Source organism: Trichosurus vulpecula, chromosome 1, assembly GCF_011100635.1.
Source record: "Trichosurus vulpecula isolate mTriVul1 chromosome 1, mTriVul1.pri, whole genome shotgun sequence".
NCBI classification, from domain to species: Eukaryota; Metazoa; Chordata; class Mammalia; order Diprotodontia; family Phalangeridae; genus Trichosurus; species Trichosurus vulpecula.
In genome coordinates, this window is record NC_050573.1 from 15,342,511 (window position 1) to 15,362,353 (window position 19,843).

Sequence of the window (19,843 nt, forward strand, 5' to 3'; positions counted from 1 at the left end):
AGGGAGGAAGGAAGGAAGGCAGGGAGGAAGGAAGGAAGGAAGGAGGGAGGGAAGGAAGGAAGAGAGGGAGGGAGGAAGGGAGGGAGGGAGGAAGGAAAGAAGGCAGGGAGGGAGGAAGGAAGGAAGGGAGGGAGGGAAGGAAGGGAGGAAAGAAAGGAGGGAGAAAGGAAGGAAGGAGGGAGGGAGGATGTGCCCAGCACTGTGCTGAGAGCTTTACAAATATATCTCATTTGAGCCTCTAGACATCCTGGGGAAGCAGGTGCTTTTATTATCTCCATTTCACAGTTGAGGAGACTGAGGTAGGCTTTGAAGTGACTTGCCCAAGGTCGAACGGTTGGTAAGTGAGGCTGGATTTGAACCTGGGGCTTTCTGACTCCAGGCCCAGCCCTCTGCCACTGTGTCCCGAAGCTGTCCTTGGGTGAGGGGGTGGGGGCCGCTGCTCAGGGAGGAGCTGAGGGCATCCATCCCCCTCCTCCTCTGTGGCTCCTGGACCCCCAGACTGTGCGCGCTGTAGGGTAGGCCTTGTTCCTGGCAGTCCATAGATGAATTCGTACCCCTGGGCATGACCAGTGCCCCTTTGGGCCAGCCGTGTCGACCCACGGGCTGTGGAGCCTGGCTCTGACAGGTGCCCGCAGCAGGCCTGCCTTCGTCTTGGGGCCAGGAGGATGGCGATGGGCCCCTCCACATTCTCTCCGCCGTCGGTAACCATTTTGGGCCTCTCATCCCTGTGTTCCACCAGACTGCTTTTGAACCTGTCGCTATTTTTAGTGGGGCCCGCTTCTGTTCTGTGAGCCTGCTGGGTAAAGTAGGGCTTCTTTTGTCGGGCCTAAATTTACCCCTCAAGTCTTCCAGGGGTGCCTGTCGCTCCGGCAGCCCGGGTTTGGCGAGCCAGCCAGGCCGCTGTTCTCCCCCTTCAGCTCGTCCCGATTTCCCAGACTGAGCACAGCCCTTCTGACTTGATGCTGGGTATGCCCAGACAGACGAGCAGGACCAGTCCCTGACCTCATGGGCACACCAGGGCAGGGATGCCACGCCAGGCTAGTGATCGTTATGATAAGGATTGCCAGCATTGTGCAGCATTCGAAAAACTACAATTATTGTCTCATTTGGCCCCTGACAGTGTCTGGGAGGTGGGGGCTATTGTCACATCCCCATTTTAGTGACGAGGAAACTCAGAGAGTGTAAGTCACTCAGCCAGGCTCACCCAGCCACTCAGTGTCTGAGAGGGGTTCGGACTCAGGTACAGGGTCAGGGAAGGGTCCAGGGGAAGTGACCCAAGCAGATGAGGGGGTTCCTTGGAGGTGGTGGGCAGGAATGTTGCAACAATCTGCCGGCAGCTGCTGTGGGGGCGAAAAACGAACACAAGCCCAGGTCCTTTTGATCTGCTTTACTAAGGAAAGCAACGTTAAGGGGTTAACAATCTCACTTTAATCCAGCATACAGACATCATTCACTCAGCTCAGGGGGAAAGCCAGCATCCTGAGCTTCAGAGCAAGTAAAAACAAATTACAGACATCGACAGACAGACCTTGTCTGATTCAGATCTCAATGCATAGTTACCAGGTTTAACAGAGTCCGAACATCTGGGTTTACAAGCTGGAGGGCTCTTAACTACAGCTGCCCAGGGTCTCCACATCAGCCAAGAGTGAGAGCCCTAAGCAAATAGCTCTGTCGTCTCTTTTTATGCAGTCTTTAGCCACCATCAAACGTCATCTGAGTGACCAGAATTTAAGCTCTTCCTATTGGCCCTGGTCTTAGCAACTCCCCTTAGGACGCTTAGCACCTAGTAGCTAGGGGTTTTGGGCCTACTTGGGAGGGAAGATATAATCAGACCTCCCTTTATTGGCCCCACCTGGAGCCCCACCTTAGTTACCAATGCAGGGAGGGAGAGAAGGAATGGGGGGGGGGGCGCCCTGAGCTGTGGAGGAAGAGGAGGATCAGACAGGTGGGTGTTCCAGGCCTGGTAACCAGCCTGCGCAGCGGCCCTGACACAGGCAGCAGCCGAGCTCAGGAAGATGGGCCTAGGATGCTCGAAGGGGAGGGATGGCCTGGGAGGCCGGGAGGGAAGGCTGGACCCAGGTTGTGTGCAGAAGGCTGAATTTACCAGATGAAGGGGTTTCTGTCTGACCCCGTCAAATACAAAAAGAGTGACCTAAGGACAGTCCCATAGGCCTCTCCTGGTTCTTGCCAGGGTGACTTGAGGGCCAATTATCTTCCCTCACGTGCCTCAGTTTCCCTGTTGTAAAATAAATGTAGGAGAGAGCCATAAAATTTCTGGACTAAAATGGACCTTGAGAGGGCTCCATCCACCCTCCTGGCCTACCCAAGGGTGGCCGGTGCCGAGGCCCTCAGATGCATGTTCTCTTCTTGCCTCCTAGAGTCTGAGCAGCCTCTCCCCGGGGCTTCCACAGGGGACCCATGGGGAAGAGATACTTCTGTGATTACTGTGACCGCTCCTTCCAAGACAACCTCCACAATCGGAAGAAGCATCTGAACGGAGTCCAGCACCTGAGGGCCAAGAAGGTCTGGTATGACCTCTTTCGAGGTGAGTGCCCTCTGGACATGGGTGGTCGGGCCCTTGTGCTTGCAGAAGGCCTCACATGCCAGCGGGGTCATGAAAACAAACCCAAGTGGGGCATTTCTGTATGAGAGTGTGTGTGTGTGTGTGTGTGTGTGTGTGTGTGTGTGTGTGCATGTGTGAGGGTGTGTGGGGGTATGTGTGTGAGTGTGCATGTACATGTGTATGTATGTGTGTGAGAGAATGTGTGTATGCATGTGTGAGAGTATGTGATGGTATGTGTGAGTGTGAGTGTGTGTGTGACAATTCTAAGGGGTTTTTGAAAAGGTCCACAGTCTCAAGAGCCCTTGGAGCCCCTGCCGGGCATGGGGGACAGTGCCTGGAGGATGTGAGCAGAGTATCAGTTGGCCGGAGCATCCTAGGATGGGGCTTTTAAAAGCTGGGTGGGATGGAGTACAGCCCAGGCAGGCAGGCGCTGAGGTCTCAGGGAGCTGGGGTCCCAACCTCCCCCCCCCCCCGCCCCCCACCCACCCAGAGCTAGAAGATGCAAGAGGGGAATGCCTTGGGGAGGAGAGCTGGTGGCATGATCATGGGGGTACATGGGAGAGGGGGACTGTATTCCATGCTGGTGAAGTGTGGAGGGCTGGGACCAGAGCCTGAGGGAAGGGGAGCACCTTAGGACAAGGAGAGAAGAGCAGGGGGCCAGAGAGCCCATTTTGTGTGTCTCTATCCTTGGGGCACTTTCCTGCCCAAACAACGCCCACACCTTGGCTTTCCTGGTACTCAGCAGTGTTCATGTAGGAGGGAGATTGTCTTGCCCCTCAGACTGAGGCTTCTCCACTCTGCCCAGAGGAGGTCCAGCCATTGCCTTGGGTGTCTCTTCTCTGGTCAGGGCCCAAAAAGCAGCTCCACTTCTGGGATGTGGCTTTGCTCAGCCTTGGGGATGGAGAGGCCAAGTCTCTGTCAGGTGCTAAGGCCCTCAAGTAGGCTGAGGAGGGCCGCTGTCTCCAGAGGGCCCCTTCCATCTCTGAGTCTCTAATCACAGGCCAGAGGTCTATGTCTCCCAGTGTTCTTTTCAGGCCCAGGCCACACTGATGCCCTTACTTGGCTCCCTTCGGATGTCTAGGCAGGAGGAAGACCCTTTGGGACAATGCTTGCCAGGGCTCCCTAGTCCTCCCCTGCCTTAGAAAAAATCTACCTTGTGCTGCCCTTGGAAAGAACTTGTAGCTGCCGGCCCCGACTCCAGGACATGGACTTTGGATAAGGCCACGCTCCGCAGGAGCCCTTTCCTGGCCTAGCTGCAAACTGATAGGGATGGATTTGATTTCTTTGGGATGGGGAAGTCCTAGGGGAGGAAGGTCTGTCTACCAAAGCAGGTTGGCCACCATCTGCTCTTCAGCTCTGTCTTGGAGAGTTTTCTGGAGCCCTGAGAGGTTGTCCAGGGTCCTCCTGCCAGCACGTGGCAGAGCTGGGACGGGAGCCCAGGTGTCTGTGGCTTCAAGGCCAGCTCTGACCACTGCTCCTGAGCCAGTGCAGATTGTTTGAAGGAAAAATCCCATCTGAGTGAGCTGCTGTTGCCGTGATTGTTTCTGAGTCAGCCAGAGCTGAGCTTAGGGTCAGGCTGCAGGTGTGGACGAGAGGAGCAGATGAGTCAGCTGAGGGATTCAAGACAAATCCTGGGCCTGGCTAGAGGCAACCAGGGTCTGGAGTCAGGAAGACCTGGCTTCAAATCTGGCCTCAGACACTTCCTAGCCATGTGACCCTAGGCAGGTCACTTAACCCTGTTTGCCTTAATCCACTGGAGAACGAAATGGCAAACCCCTCCAGCATCATGGACAGTCTGGTCCGTAGGGTCACGAAGAGTCAGTTATGACTGAACAAGACTCACTCTCTGGCTCCTGCAGCTAGCCAGCCCACCCCAGCAGTTTGGAGCCACCATCCAGGAGAGGTTCAGAGGGGCTGTTCTGCCAGTCAGCAGGCCTACTATGTGCCAAGCACCATGCTGAGCCCTCAGGAGGCTCACAGTCTAATGGGGGAGGGGCACGCATGCAGCTCTGTACAGATGAGCCATACAGGGTGCAGACAGAGGGCAGGCATTGAAGTTAAGGGGGAGCAGGAAAGGCTTCCCATAGAAGGTGGGATTCTAGCTGGTTCTTCAGGGAAGCCAAGAGGCAGAGGTGAGGAGGGATGGCATTCCTGGCAGGGGGCACAGCCATAGAAAAATGCCTGGAGTCTGGCAATGGAGTGTCCTGTGTGAGAAACAGCCAGGAGGCCAGTGTCACTGGATGGAAAAGTACGTGGTGGAGGGAGGAAGGGGTAAGAAGGCTGGAGAGGTGGAAGAAGGGCCAGGTTAGGAGGGACGTCAAAGGCCAAGCCGCAGTTTGCTCATTACTTGCCTTATTCAGACACGTACTCCCTTGGGAGAGGCGGGCATCTGCTGGTGCCAGCTGTGTGGGATGGCTCCGATGAGCCTGCCTCCAGCAAGACTTGCTGGGTGACAGACGGGCAGCCACTGCTGCCACCGCGCCACCCCCAGAGTGAGAGATGACGGCATCTTAACCTGGGTGACTCCTGGCTGAGGGGAGTGGGCATCTTCCTACCCTGTGAGAGGAATGTCACCACCTGTCTTGGCAGTGGGAAGTTGGAGAAAGGAGGGGCACCTCAAGAACAGAGAGGCCTGCTCTGGGCCTAGTCCTTTGTAAGACCCCCAGCATCCTGCTCTGGGCCTGGTCCTTTGTGAGGCCCCCAGTGTCCTGCTCTGGGCCTGGCCTTGTGGGAGGACCTTGGCGTCCTGCTCTGGGTCTGGGGTCCTGCTTTGGCCCTGGCCCAGTCTGAGGCCCCCGGGGTCCTGCACGGGGCAGGAGGGACACAAGAAGTAGAAGCTGCTGTCCCTGCCCTTGGATCTTGGACCTTCTGGGAAGTCAAGATTAAGTGTATGAAATACTGGGGAGCAGCTGCCCAAGACCCTACGGGCCGGAGACTGGCCTTGGAGATTTATGGGATCTGTATAGGCAGATAGGAGGGAAGAGAATGCTGTGGGGGGACGTTAGGGGCAGGCCAGAAGATGGCAAGTTTGGGGGATGCCAAGGACCCTTCTTGCCCTTGAGGACCTCCAGGAGACCCACCTGGAGACAAGAAACGTTGGCCCTGACACCTCTTGGCTCCTGCTCCCAGGGGCAGCCAGGGCCTTTCCCAAGGCAGCCCGGCAGCCCTCCTGACCAGCCCCTGCCTGAGACCCTCGGGCCACAGTGTCCCCTCCAAGTGTTTGCAAGTTTGTCTTAATATGGAGCCAGAATCTGAGTCTCTGACTTCCCCACCTTCCCAATTTCTGCCCTTTGGCCAAGGGGAAGGTTAACCTTCCTCCTCTGATGTCCCCTAAGTGAGTATGTCCCAGGGGGCATAGTGTGGAGTCCCCTCACTGTCCTGAGTGCCATCCTCTGGATGAGTCTCAGCTGGGCAGCATCTCTCCTAGGAAGGGGCTGAGGGTTCCATGCGTGGGCCAGTCGGGCTGAAGCCGGCAGAGCCTTGGCCTCCCTGTGCCTCAGCTCCTCTCGCTGGCCCGTGACCTGATGTTGGGAGCCAGCTCGCCCCTTCTGGTGCCCCTCCCCCTCCAGTACCCCACCCCACTGCCCTGTCCTAATGGGCTCCTTTCTTTGGGTAGATGCTGCAGCCATTCTGATGGAGGAGCAGAACAAAAGGCCTTGCAGAAAGTTTCTGGAGACAGGTAAGGACACACTTCCCAGAGCCCCTTGGATCCAGAGGGGAGGCCAAGGCGGTGAAGTGTGAGCTGCTGACCGGGGGAGGGGAGGTGGCTGGGGCCACCAGGACCCCCTCCCGTCCCCTGCCTCCTTCCTGACCCCTCCCCCTCTAGGAGGTCCTGGCTTCCTCATCCAGACTTCTCAAAGAAGCCGCTGTCCCCAGGGGTATCCTCTCCATGTGGTGCTCACCTTCCAGCCTCCTGCCTCCTGGGGGTCCCATTCCTTTCCCCTCTCTATAGTTTTCTGCCTCCTGGGAGTGTCCCCCCTTTCCCTCCTCCCTCTTCTCTAGCCTTCTGCCTCCTGGGCCTCCTGGGGGGGCTGTTCCCCCCCACTTCCAGCCTCCTGCCTCCTGGGGGTCCCACTCCTTTCCACCCTCCAATTTTCTGCCTCCTTGGGGGCCCCCAATCTCTCCCTTCTTCCCTAAGGGGGCCCCCGGTTCTCTCATCCGTCCTAGGTCAGTGTGACTTTGACTCAAACTGCCGATTCTCACACATGACATCGGGGGACCTGGAGCAGCTGGCAGCCCAGGTACACGGTGAGTGTTGGGGAGCAGGAGGCCTGCTGTGCATCGTCAGAACTCCCATTTTAGGGGCACTTCAGGACTTAATGGGGGCTTTTCTCGCTGTCACCCTGAGAAAGAAAGAGCGGCAGTGTTATCATGCCATTTTATGGATGGGAGACTGAGGCTAAGGGTGATGTAGGCAGACTCCACAGGCTGTGAAGCTCGAGAGGCCAGACTTGAATCCAGGTCAGTGGTGGTTGGTAGAGGGGGCATGGGGGCGTGGCCTCTGTGACACAGGCTCCTTGAATCCTTGCCTCCTGGGAGCTGAGGGGCGTGGGAGAAGGGAAGGGGACTGCCTCCCTTCTCTTCCATCCCCTGCCCACGGCTTGACCAGGATTCGGAAACGTAATCCTTCGTGTTTACAAAGCGCTTCTGATACATTTGTTTCTCCTGCCACCTGTGTGAGGCAAGAAATGGAGGTGAGGTAACCCTGTTTTGTGGATCAGGAAACTGAGGCACAGAGAACCTTACGTGCCCTACTCCACAGTAACAAATCTTGGCCACATTGAATCATGACTTGCCCCTGGCTCACAGCAGTAAGGCGGGGTGGGATTGACAGTTCAGCCTCGGTCCAGGGGGGCCACCCTCTGAAGGGCAGGAGCCCTGGGCCCAAGCGGATGCCCTTAACCTGCCAGGCTGCCTGTCCAGCCCTGTGCCTTCCCTAGGGCTCTCCCGGGCTAGAGGCCGGCAGCCATGGGGAGGTCAGTGTGACAGCTCCCCCTGCTGGCCAAGAGTGGCCAGCTCGGCAGAGTCCTTTGGCCTGTCGTGGGCAACCTGGGCCTCCCTTCTAGGGGATCCCGGGAATTGTCCGGCTTGGATGGAGTATGTGGAGGGGAGACCCAGCCAGCCGGGAAGAAGGAAGCCTCGAATGCTTCGTATTTTGGGGCTGGGGCCTCCCTGGGACCTCATCTCCACTAGTCACCCCACCTAGGCCTGTTCTCCAGTGGGTGGCTGTCGGCTTCCAGCCAACCACTGGGAGGGCCTGGTGCCTGGCATGGGTGGGACGTGCTGGCCTGGACAGCCCTTCTCACTCTGAAAGTCTGTGGCTCTCATGGTCCCCCAAAGTGATCACCCCAAAAGATCTGTTGGCAGATAAGCCTCCTATGAATATTCACGAGCCCTGTGGCAGAGACTCCGTCACCCCCATGGGGAGTGTGGGGGGCATTGGGGGCACCCTTGGCTGCCAGCCTGGCTATGACAGACCACCCCCTGGTCCCTCGGCCTCCGCCCTCCTGATCTAGAAAATGAGGCCATGTTGGGCATATGGTGATCTCAAAGGCCCACTTGAAGCGCCAACTTTCCATGACTGTCTCTTCCTTTTGTAGCCAGATGGTGTTTGGCTGGCAGTAGGGTGGGAGGCAGGGCGGTGCTTCCGGCTCCTTTCCCAGAGCTGATGGCCTACTGGGGAACCAGATTCCGGATCTGCTCCCCTCCCCTCCCTCTTCCCCACCTCCTCCCCCACCCCCTCCCACTCCCCCACTGGGCCCCCATTGTCCTTGGCCCAGCCCTCTGGTGCCAGATAAGGCACAGACAGCAACCATCCCCTCACCCCCTCCTCACTTCCCAGGCTTTCTCTTCTCCGGGTTCTTTCAGCTGTCTTCAGAGGGCATGGATTCTCAAGGCCCTTTCCCAGCCTGGTCCCCTCCTCCGGACACTCCCACTTACGATGCTGTCATTCAGCCGAGGCATCCGCATCAGGACTGAACACAGTCCTCAGCCTGTGGGGCTCTCACCTCCTCCTTGGAGTCCACACCTTTTTGCCTCTAGCCCAAGATGAGCTCTCCCGGCAGCCCCAACACACAGTTGACTCATGGAGCTTGCAGTCCACTCAGACCCCTAGATCTTGGTCAGACAAACTGCTGTCCCACCCTGCCTTCCCTGCCCAGCATTTGTGAAGTTAAGGCTTGGAATGCAAATGTAAAGCTTTATATTGGTCCCTACTGAATTTATCTTCCTAGATCATAGCTCTCTTTGGATCCTGACTCTCTTTCCCAGTGACTGGCTTTACCCCTCACCTTGGTGTCTTTTGCACGTGTGAGGAGCACGCTGTCTGTGCCTTTATCCAAATCGATCAGAACGCTCAGTGTGGCTGCACACAGATCCCTGGGGCACCCCACTGGAGACCTCTTTCCAAACTGGACCCTGTTTGGGTCCAGCCATTCAGCCAGTTTCTTTCTGTCTTCGAGGGAAGACAATTGGGGAGTGCCTTGCCCACCATCTCCTCTCTGGAGCCTTGTGTTAGCCTCTCAAGGACCACAGAACAGGCCTGGAGAGGTGGCCTGGGACAGTGAACTGGACCCAGAGTCAGAAAGAGCTGGGCTTAAGCCCTGCCTCAGACACATCCTAGCTCTATGACCTTGGCCAAGTCACTTCACCATTGTCTGCCTCAGTTTCCTCTCCTGTAAGACGAGGGGCTCCGAGGTCCTTTCTAGCTCTGGAGCCAGGACTCTTGGCCTTCCTCAGATGACCCAGCCTTGTGGCTGGCACAGGGATTCTTTCCCACTAGTCACAAGGAGCAGGGGTTGAGGCTGGACTCTGTCTTGGTGGAGTGGGGAGGCTGACTACCCATCTCAGCGACCAAGCCAACCTCCTGGCAAGTGTCTGGCCTTCTTCCGCAGCAGTGCGGCTGGTGCGCCGGCCCTTGTGCCAGGGCTGTGTTGCAGAGTCGGCAGCACAGGTGGCTGGGAGTGGGCACGGTGCCCTGAGCAGAAGATCCCCCGAGAAGCTGTCACCAGCTCTCAGAGAAGGGCCAGGGACTTCGCGGGGCAGAAGGATTGTTGGGCTGGGCCAAGGATGGGCCTCTGCTCACCTTGTCTTCTCTCTTCCCCCTGGGCCAGAGGAGAGGCTATCCAGGGAGCAGGAGATTGTGGAGGTGCCAGAGGGTGGCATCGAAGACTGGCTGGAGAAGCGGGCCAAGCGGCGGAGCTCTGCCCAGAGCAGCAGGTACCCACCCCAGGGCAGGGGGACCCTTCCCTTCAAGGCAGCAGATACCCACCCTGGGGCAGGGGGCCCTCCCCTCCTCCCCTCAAGAACATCCCCTGCCTCCCAGCTGTGGCTCAGGCAGGGCTCTGGCCCCTGGTACAGGCCGGCCTGGGCCTGGCTTAACCATCTTGTACCAGGTCTTTTTGGGTCAACCTCCCCTTGTGTGGCTTTCTAGCCCCAAGTAAGCACTGAATCCTTTGCACTGGGCCCCTGCTGCGGACAGCCCTCTGTGCACCATGCGGTGCCTCAGTGTGGGGCTGAGTTATGGGCAGGGGGAGCCGATCCAGGAAACTGGGAGGGCTGGTCTCCAGCCCCGGAGCCCTCCCTGGCAGGACGCCATGGGCAGCAGGCCTGGGCCCTGGCTTGGGGAGCCTTGGGGTTGCCAGGCTGGGGTCTCCCACAGCGTCCGTTCCTGCCACAGATGAGGCCTCGACCTGGCTTCTGCCCCTGCCCCTCGGGGCCTCGGGACCCTCACCAGAGAGCAACGATCACGGGTTCGGATTTAGTGTCTAGTGTTGAACAGAACGCTTTGGTCCTCATAGAAACCCGGGGGTTGGGGGCGCTATGATCACACCCATTTTACTGAGGCAGACAGAAATGAAGGGGCTTGCCTTGGGGCCACACAGCTATTCAGTGTCTGAGGCTGGATTCGAACTCGGGTGTTTGTGACTCCAAGGCTAGCACTCTATCCCCTGGGACACCTGGATTCAGAGATGGAAGCGAATGAATGAATGAAGCATTTATTTATTAAATGCTTACTGTATACAAGGCACTGTGCTGAGGGCTGGGGATCCACATAGCAAGGTGACCTGGCCCCTGGTCTCCAGGAGCTCGTGGGGGAGACGATACCTGTGAAAGTCCCAGCCACAAGTCAGAGGGAAAGGTCCCGTGGTCCTTGGGGGCCAGTGGCAAAGCAGATGGCACCACCTCTTCTTTCACGTTGTCCCTGTTGATGAGGACGCCCAGGTCATTTAGTCCAGCCCTTTGTTGTACAGTGGAGGACAGGCCCGAGGTACTGAGTTGTGGAGCCTCCAAATCCAGGGTTCATTTCTGTGAGTGAGGCCCAGCCCAGGAATGGGAGATTCCCCATTCTTAAAGGGACGAGCCACGGGGAGGGGACGAGGTGGTTCCCCTAGGCCGGCTGGCTAGTTCCCTTATGTAAAGGCCAGGCATTGAGAGCACCATGGAGGTGATTCTCTGGGCCCACAGGAGCAGGAGGTTCCTGGCTATCGAAGGCTCTGGATCTGAGGAAGGGACCAAGTGACCGTGAATCCAGACTTCATCTGGGTCCCAATACAAATGATCCTCTCTGAATGGAGGGGGCTGGCAATCCAGATTTAAGACCTACCTGTCTGGAGCAAGGCCAGGCCCCCACCCCAACAGTCCCCTTATGCTTTCAGGCTCTGAAAATGCAGGGGCTGGTCTGGTCCCCTCCCTGGGCGGCCCCCAGTCCTGGGGAGAGAGCACTGAGGACTCATGTCCAAGCGGGAGGGGCTCGTACCCAGAAGGCACCAGGGCAAGGGTGCTCTTTTCAGAGTCAGCAGCTTCTCTCATCCTGAGCAGCTGTGACAAGGCCTGTGACAGCCACTGCTGGTGCCAGGGGATGGTCTAGAGAGGAAGGAGAGGAGAAATGGACACCCTTGGAGGGGATGGGACTTGGCATTGTGGCATCATCAACTCCTGACCCTAAGGGTGGCTTAGCCCAACTCCGTGCCCGGGCAATGAGTTCCCTGCATGATATCTCCAAGAAATGTGGTCCCCCAGCTTCTGCTCAGACATCTCAGTGACCTGAAGCTGCTTATTCATCAGTGGTTTACTGCCTTCCCATGACCACTGCCCACTGGTCCTAAGGCAGAATAAACAAATCCTTTTCCAGGATGTGGCCCCTCAGGCAGCTGAGGGTGGCCACTGTTTCTCCCTTGTGTCTTTTCCTCTCTGGACTAAACATCTGTGGTTCCCTCAACTATTCATGTTACTTATTAAGGATCAATTCCTGGGCCTGTCAATTCCTTCTTGAATATGGCCTCAATGGTGAGGAAAGGAATTAGCTGAGTCAAAAGCCCTGGATTTGAATCCTGACTTTGCCGCCTCTAACTCGTACGACCTTGGGTAACATCCTTCACCTTCGTGGCCTCGTGCAATTTGGGCTTTGGGCTAACTGACCTCCAAGATCCTTCTAACCTGAGGTGTTTCATCTAGAATCTGATGATCAGTCCCGTTTTTCTTCTTTAGGATAGCTTGCTCTTGAGAGCAGCCTCTGGGTGTGGAGAACTTTTGGGTTTCTTCTCCAGCCCCTCATGCCTCCTGACCTTGAGTAATCTGGGTGTCACATTTTCTCAGCTGCCGGTGGCAGCCACCAGCACTTCCCTTGCCTGCCTCCCCAAGGGGCTGGAAGCCAGAATTAATTCCTGTTTTTAAAGGTCTGTTCCATCTTAGAAAACTGGACTACTGAGTGGGAAGCTATTACTTTGATGATGATAGTGATGGTGATGGGGAGGATTGGCCCCTGGCCAGCCAGCATTCTCCGGTGGGGGCTCATCCTCATGAGAGACGGATGCTGCGTGTGTCTCGGGAGCCTGGGCCATTTTTGTTCCTCATTCTCTTCCAAACACAGCCCTGCCTGCAGTTTCATTAATGACGCAGCCTGTGTGTTCAGGGAGCGGCAAGTCTCCCCTGGCCCCAAGAAAGGCTTGTGTTACTTGGTCCAGAGAACCCTGGTCCTGCCTCCTGGTCCCAGCAGCAACTGACCACACTAAACTACAGCTGCTTTTCATGGGGATTGGGCAATTTTCTCCATCAGTACTGTAATGGGGGGTGTGGGAGGTGGTTGCATCAGTGTTAGCCTTGAGGTTTGTGTGTGTGTATGCGTGTGCAGAACCCCTAGAAGCCATGTCTGGGCCCTTGACTTCAGAGCACAAAGAGCACAGGACCAAGGGTCAGGGCCCTAGAGTTGTCACTAGTTAGCTCTGTGACTTTACTTGACCTTTCTGGGCCTCAGTCTCTTTCCCTGTAGAATGGGGAATCTGTCCCATCTGACCACCTCCCTGAGGCCTTGTACTGATGGCATAATGTACCTGCCCAGAGGGGAGGGTTCGCAGTGGTGCTCCACATGCAAGTGGCTCCAGCCCCAGCCTGTCTTGGGGTCTAGAGCACAGGTGAGTTTTAAGCCTCTTTGTCAGCACCAGACTGGGCACAGAAGTGGAGGGGTTCACAAGTCTTTAGGGTTACCCTGTCTCAGTCCCACAACGATTAAAGTTCCACACAGAGCCCTCTCTCTTGTCCCATCTCCTGCTGTTCCCATCCCCCGCCCCTAAACACACACCTGATTGGAGCACGGTCAGTATTTTTGTGATGAATGGGCAGAGCTGGCATGCCCTGTGACGTGGCCATGCTCCGTTCACCCTGCTTTGGTTGGTCCTTCAGATTTCCTCTTCATCCCTCCCAATCTCCTTCTTTTATGCCACAGTTGACCTCCCTTTCTGTTTTCACTCTGCCATCTTGGCTCCGCCCCTTGACCTGCCTCTCTATTAGCCTCTCTTGGGCTGGATTTCCATCTGATCGGAGAGATGGTTCTGCCCTGACAATCTGCCCTCCTGCTCTCAGATCTGAAGGGTGGGGAGTTGGGGGTGGCCTTGGGAAGGCCGAGAGGGCGTTTGGGAGACTCAGAGAAGACAGTCTGTACAAGTTCAGGGTTCTAGACTTTGTAAGAGAATGAAGCAGCTGGAATGGACTCTAGAGAGGAACCGTTTGGCCCATCCCCTTCTTTTCCAGGTCCTAGAGGGACGGTGCCCAAGGTTACAGGGCCAGGGCGTGGCAGAGCCTGGTCTCCCCGCTCCCCCAGCCTCCCACTCCACTTCTGGCTCCTAGACTGGCCACACTGCTCCTCTGAAAGTCCTAAGTCCTTTCTGACCTCTCCTGACCTTCAGCCTTTCTTCTTTGGAAGCCAGAATTCCTTGGACTGAGTGTCTGTGTCTCACCCCTCCTTCCCCCAACATTTTTGTCTCCCCCATCCCTTCCCTTTTCCCCCACCTTATCAGGATGTCTGGCTTTAGTGTCCACCTTCTCTTCCCCCACCCCTAGGCTTGATTAACAGCCCCAGCACCACCATTAGCCAGAGCTGAATTCTGCTCTCCACAGCAGTCTGCCTTGGATGAGATCCAAGTGGGGCAGAGGGACCGAATTATGGAGGAGCCTTGTTCATTGTGAGGTGGCCTCCCCTACATGGTGATTCCATGCCCTGGCCCAGTGGGGAGTGTTTTGGAGGCAGTTGGAATGTGGGCAGAGGCACTCAGGAGGGGCTTGGTGGCCATTTAGATGCCTGCTGGGTCTTGGCTGTGGGCACTGAGCCAGCGCCTGGCTGGACACTGGCAACTCCATTGCAAAGGGAGAGAAAGACAGATCGAACCCTTGCTTCCTGCAGACGAGCCAGCTGCCTCTGGGGGTCGGGGAAGCTTCCCTTTCTCCCTTCCCCGAGCTCCCAGCTCATCACCTCTTGAGATGTCTGGGGGCTCAGGAGACCCCCTGCGGACCACGTCCCCTTCCCCAGGCTGGGCAGCCAGCCCCACCGCCTGCGCTGTGGTTCGAGAGGCCCTGGGGAAGCTTCCTTCCTCAGGAGCCCCCACTCCCCAGGCGCACAGCCTAGGAAGCCTCTTCAGTGGCATAAATCACGCCCATAAAGCACTTTACAGCCTAATGTTGGATCGGCAGAATCCCCGCATCGTTCAGCCTGAATTGCGGCAGTAAGAGCCTGGAGAGGAGGCAGGGAGAGGAGCAGGCATGAAGGGGGGGCAGCGAGGAGAAGCCAGGCCCTGGCAGAGCTGGACACATATCCGGGGACTCAGAGACCTTCAGGGCAGCCAGGCCACCCCTCACTTTCCACATGGGGACACTGAGGCAGGGGAGTGGAAGGAGTATGGACTGGAGTTAGAAGCCTGAATATAAATCCTCACTTCCAGCTGTCTTAGCTGTGCAGCCCTGGGCCAGTGGCCTCCCCTCTCTGAGCTCTGTGTCCTGGGTTATAAAATAAGGAAGAAGAGACTTTGACTCCCTGTCTCCCAAGGTTGCTCTGAAGAAAGTGCTTTGCAAACCTTAAAGCCTGGGACAGGGGAACTGCTAATATACTGATCTATAAAACAGGGATAATGATGCTTGGGTTCCCCACTTCCTGGGGAGGCTTTGTGGCCTGAAAGTGCTGAGGACACAGGGCCTATCCATGCTCTTTGTGGCCCAGCTTCCTGGCTTTTCTGCTCCCTGGGTGGCCTTTTATCTAGAACCTCCCAGAGCCAAGCTGGGGGTCCCCCCATCCTCCCCCCAAGGGGAAAGAGCTTTCAGCAGAGAGGTTAGGGAGCCCCACCTGGCCACCCAGGACTCTCCCCAGGCTTGTGCTCCAAGAAGCCAGAGCCAGCTGGAGCCGGTGAGTGTCTCTGGCCTTCCCGCCTAGGCCAGGCTTCCCTGGGGGTCAGTTCCAAAGATGACACCGACGGATCTTCTGGGCACCCTCCTCCTTGCCTCCTAGTTACTTCAGCTGCCGAAGGAAGGAGAGCTGAGCGAGGAGTGTTTGGAAGTGGGGGAGACACGAGAGATTCAAGGGGCGGCCTTTGCCCTCTAGTTGGGTGGAGAAGAGGAGCCCAATGTAGTCTGATTGGGCAGATGAGATGTGTGTAAAGTGGGCGACGGAAGACTGGATGGAGGGGCTAGTTTGTTTGACTCAGTCCGAGGGCTGTATGGGGGGTGGGGGAAGGACTCCCCAAGTAGCCTGGGTGTCTTTAGTGATGGAGGAGACGCAAGGTCCAAGTCTCTGGGCTAATTCTTTGCTCCTTTCTCCTAGCACACTGTTAACCAAAGCCGTGGTCTTCCAGTACCCACCGGGCTGGCCGCCTGTCCAGGACCTTCCACCATCCCTGCGGGCCCCGCCTCCTGGGGGGTGGCCCCAGCAGCCCAACGTCCAGTGGGGCTGAGAAGAAGGCTCACACTCTCCCTGCCATGGAAGTTGCTCTAGACATCTTGTGGGGGTGGGCAGGGGGGATCCACCTATTTCCTAGATTGCAATAAAGGATGCCAGCCTGGCAGTGAGATGTGTCTGGCCTCATGTTGTGTTGGCATTCACAGGCATCCACACTAACAGCTAAATGACCCTTCTTTTGCCCTCCGAGGCCTTCCCAAGCTGCACTTGGATTCAGTGCCCACTCATCATTCATAGTGGAAAGAACACTGGCTGGGGAGTCAGGGGGTCTGTGTTCTAATCCCAGCCTGCTGCCTCCTTAACCTAGGGGAACTTGGTCAGGTGACCCAGGGAGGGGGCTCTCAGGACCTTGGTAAGACTAGAAGGTCACTGCTACAGTCCCTTTCAGCTCTGAATCTATAAGCACAAATGCCTCTGTGGCCAAGCACATGCCTCTTGTAGGACTTGCATGCCCCAGATGCCCTGAGGAGGGGAAGATACCATCTCTGCCCTTGAGAGTTAGTCACTGCTGAGGCAAGCTTCTCCTACGTGAACCAGTTAAAGATGAAAGGCCGATTGTGTTTGATCTGGTGCCCAAGTGAGTGGTACAGTCAGTGAGTGCAGTCTGAGTAGGGAGAAACAGAGGGGACACCCCGCTGTGTGGCTGGCTTTGAGCTGGGAAGCCCTAGGGGGCATCCTTTGGGGGTGGGGCCTGCCTTTGTTGGCAGTGGTTCTGGGAGGTCAAGAGCAGTATGTTCTGAGGCCAACAATAAAAGGAAGGGTGGCTTCCCTACAGCCCAGCAGAACCTGAAAAGGAGTGCAGGTGAGAGAGGACCCCTCAGTCTCCCCACCAACCCCCAGTTCGTGACTAGGTGGTCTGCAGTCCCTTTAACTCAAAAGAAAATTCTCTGATTCTTTTCTGTCTCCTTGTCTCCCTTCACTACCCATGATGATCCTGGGACATTTCCCATAGTCAGCGGTGGGGGCCTGATGGGAGCCTAGCTAACCTAGCAAAGATCTCATGCCCCCAGTGGTGGGGATACAACCCTTATACACAATGAACTGGGTGGGCAGGAGGCAATCTCTGCAGTGTTGCAGCTGAGGGGTCTCACTCATACACAGCAGAGATCCCCACACCTGCAGGGCTGGGGTTGAGGGTTCTCACTCATTCACAGCAGGGACCCCCAGCCCTGTGGGGTTGGAGTGAGGGCTCTCTCATATACACAGCAGAGACTGTACCCCTGTGGCTCTGAAACCAAGGACACACACACACACACACCACACACACACACACACCACACACACACACACACACACCCCACACACACACCACACCCACACACACACACACACACACACACACACACACACCACTAGGCCAGGTCCTCGTCTCCCCAGAACCATCAGCTGGAACAACCTTAATCAAAGTTCTGCTCATTCCTGGTTTCAGAGAAAAGAAATGAAATCCATTCACGTTCCACTCCTGCTGTCCCCAGCTCTAGCTAGCAAGGACCAGCAGAGGGGATAGGAGAGGGGGATGGTGGATGCTGGGGCCCTGGGAAGGAAGAGAGAGAAGGCGAAGGATGGGATGGCCTCCTGCTTCAGTGCGAATGAGTCCTTCTCCCTGGCTTCCCTGCCGGTGGGCAATTGGGAACGGAGGGGAGAAAATAAGACCAAAAAACCCTGGATCTCGTAGCTCTGTACAGGTTAGGATGGGAAGGGCTGGCTCTCAGTCAGATTATGAAGGCTTCAGGGTTTGCCTTTGTCTTTCCATCCAAAGAGGTAACTAGGGATTTTGGTGCCTATACTGGGGTGGGGCTCACTTGGAGCTGCACCCCTGGCTAAGCACCCCCCTTACTGGGAGTGTAGGGCAGGAGAGAAAGCTCATCAGAAGTGGATCCATCTCAAGTTTTTTCCTGGTGGTCCAAAGAACTGAGGAGGGGGTAGCCCTCTAAAACTTTCTGCCCTGGGACAAAGCCGTCATGGCCCCACCTTAGGTGCTGTGCTATTCATATCTCCATGCTCTTTGGGCCTCTTTCAGCCCTCCCTCCTTAGGTGCTCAGGGCTCTCTCAGAGGCTGTGTGGGACAGTGGACCGACCCTTCTTGGGTTCCAGTCCTTGCCCCGCTATTCACTGACTTTCACTGGGGATAAGTTACTTTCTCGCCTCAGGACTGTAAAATGATGGCTAAGGTCCCTTCCAGCTCTAAAACCTGTGAACTCCTGTGACCCCTGCCCCCAAGCTTTAAACTTGGCCTCTCAGAAGCAACTGTGGGTGTCCCTTCCCCTCAAGGGTATTTGTATTTACAAAGGGGGTCCAAGAGAGGCTAAGACTTACCCAAAGGGTTAGAATTTCAGTGATCATTATGGATGATGCTGGGGGGCTTGCTAGCCCTTTCTGTCCAGCCCTAGGTGGGAACATCCTGGGATTTCCATCGCTTTGTGTCCAGGATCTCAGCTGGGCCTCATAACAGCCCTGTGAGGAGGGGGGAGCTCTTGTTATCCTCATTCCTGTTTAACCAATGAGGAAGCTCAGGCTTAGCGTCCAAGGTGGACTCAGAACTCAAGTCTTCCACGCTTCATCCAAATTAAGCCTTCCATCCATTATGGCGTTCTGAACAGAGCAGGGCACCAGACGGGGCCTTCAGTACAGGGGGTGGATGAGCAGCAGGGCCTCCCTCTGCCTCCTGAGCTGCCAGGGCGTGCCCAGACGACCAGCCATGCTTGTCCTCTAAGTGATTACTGTTTGAACGCTGTCTCCCTCTACGCCCTCCCCAGGAGGGCAGCCCCAAGCTTCCCCACAGGGGAGCTTTGGGCTGTGTGTCCTTCAGCCAGCTCCACCTTGGGGGTGCCTGGGTGTGGGGGAGCTGGATCCCTGCCCCCAACTCCCTAGACCAGTGAGATCTAGCCAGCAGGATGGCAACGCCATGAGGGAAGGGCCTGTTTCATTTTTGTTGTGTCCCCTGGCTACATTTGTACATTTATATGTATTTGTGGGTGACCAAGAGTTGGCCCAGGTGGGTTCATGGGAGACCCAGGCCTGAAAGAGACCTCAGAGGCCTCCATTTTACAGATGAAGAAACTGAGGCCCAGAGAAATGATGTGGCTCGTCCATGGTTGCAGAGCCCCAGTGACCAGTCGCTGGTCCACTGGGCTGGCTGCACGTTCATAGAAGCCACTTGAATGATTGTTCAATGGGATGGAATGGGAATTTCTCCCTTCCTGGACTGTCATCTTATTTCAAATGTCCACCATGTGTCCCCTCCCTTAAAGTCTGTTTGGTGACATCAGTCTTTGAACTAGAGTAAGGGAGCTGGAACTCTCACTTGGGAATCAGAGGCTCCAGGTTCAAATCCCAATCTTTCTACTTCTTCCTTATGTGACCTTGGGCCTGTAATTATTCCTCTTTAAAATGAGAGGAAGTGTCTAGACTCTTGGCTCCCGGTACCTGCAACCATCAGGGATCTCATTAACCCGTTGGTGCCCAGAAGAGAGCCGAGACCTGTGGGAACTGGGCTGGAGATAGGGAAAGACCTTTGTTTTGTTGGGAATGGAGAGAGGACCAAGGGAAGGAGGGGGCCATCCAGAGCCCAGGCGCTCCCTGGGCAGGTGTGTTGATGGAGGGAGGGGCCCTGGTAGGGAAAGCAGGCTGCCCAGAGGAGAAGAGGGACCTTGAAGGGCAAAGCCCAGAAATGTCCCGTCTCTCTCTGGCCTCAGCTGGTGGGGAGGGGGCAGGGCTCCCTTTCCACAGGCCGGAAGGGGGAAGCTGAAGCTGCATCCATTATTCATTGGGCCAAAGGATGCTGTGCTCTTCAGAAGGAGGGAGCCGCAGCAGGATTTCCTTCAAGAGTTTCTATCTTAAGGGACTTGAGTCATACCCTTCATACTTGCTGAATTCCACTGTCCTGGCCAATTTCCTGCCCCACTGAGCCTTGGTTTCTTCACCTCCCTAGGACAGACGCTCTCTCTCTTAATGGGAGCTCTCATAGGCAGCTAGGAGTGAATGGACCACTGGGCCTGGAGTCAGGAAGACCTGAATTCCTATTTAGCCCCCCATACTTACTAGCTGTGTGACCCTGCCCA

At 56.4% G+C, this 19,843-nt stretch overlaps 1 protein-coding gene across 2 annotated transcripts in view; it reads left to right on the forward strand.

Annotated features, from left to right (window-relative positions):
* The window catches only part of ZMAT5 (zinc finger matrin-type 5), a 29,132-nt gene extending 13,240 nt beyond the window's left edge, over positions 1–15,892 (forward strand). For both annotated transcript variants that reach the window (XM_036768860.1, XM_036768853.1), the window contains exons 2-6: positions 2,379–2,545; positions 6,180–6,242; positions 6,731–6,811; positions 9,676–9,781; positions 15,648–15,892. In XM_036768860.1, coding sequence (XP_036624755.1) covers positions 2,419–2,545; positions 6,180–6,242; positions 6,731–6,811; positions 9,676–9,781; positions 15,648–15,777 — 507 coding nt within the window. In that variant the 5' untranslated portion in view covers positions 2,379–2,418 and the 3' untranslated portion in view covers positions 15,778–15,892. The remainder of the gene's footprint in view (positions 1–2,378; positions 2,546–6,179; positions 6,243–6,730; positions 6,812–9,675; positions 9,782–15,647) is intronic.
* The last annotated feature ends 3,951 nt before the right edge of the window (positions 15,893–19,843 follow it).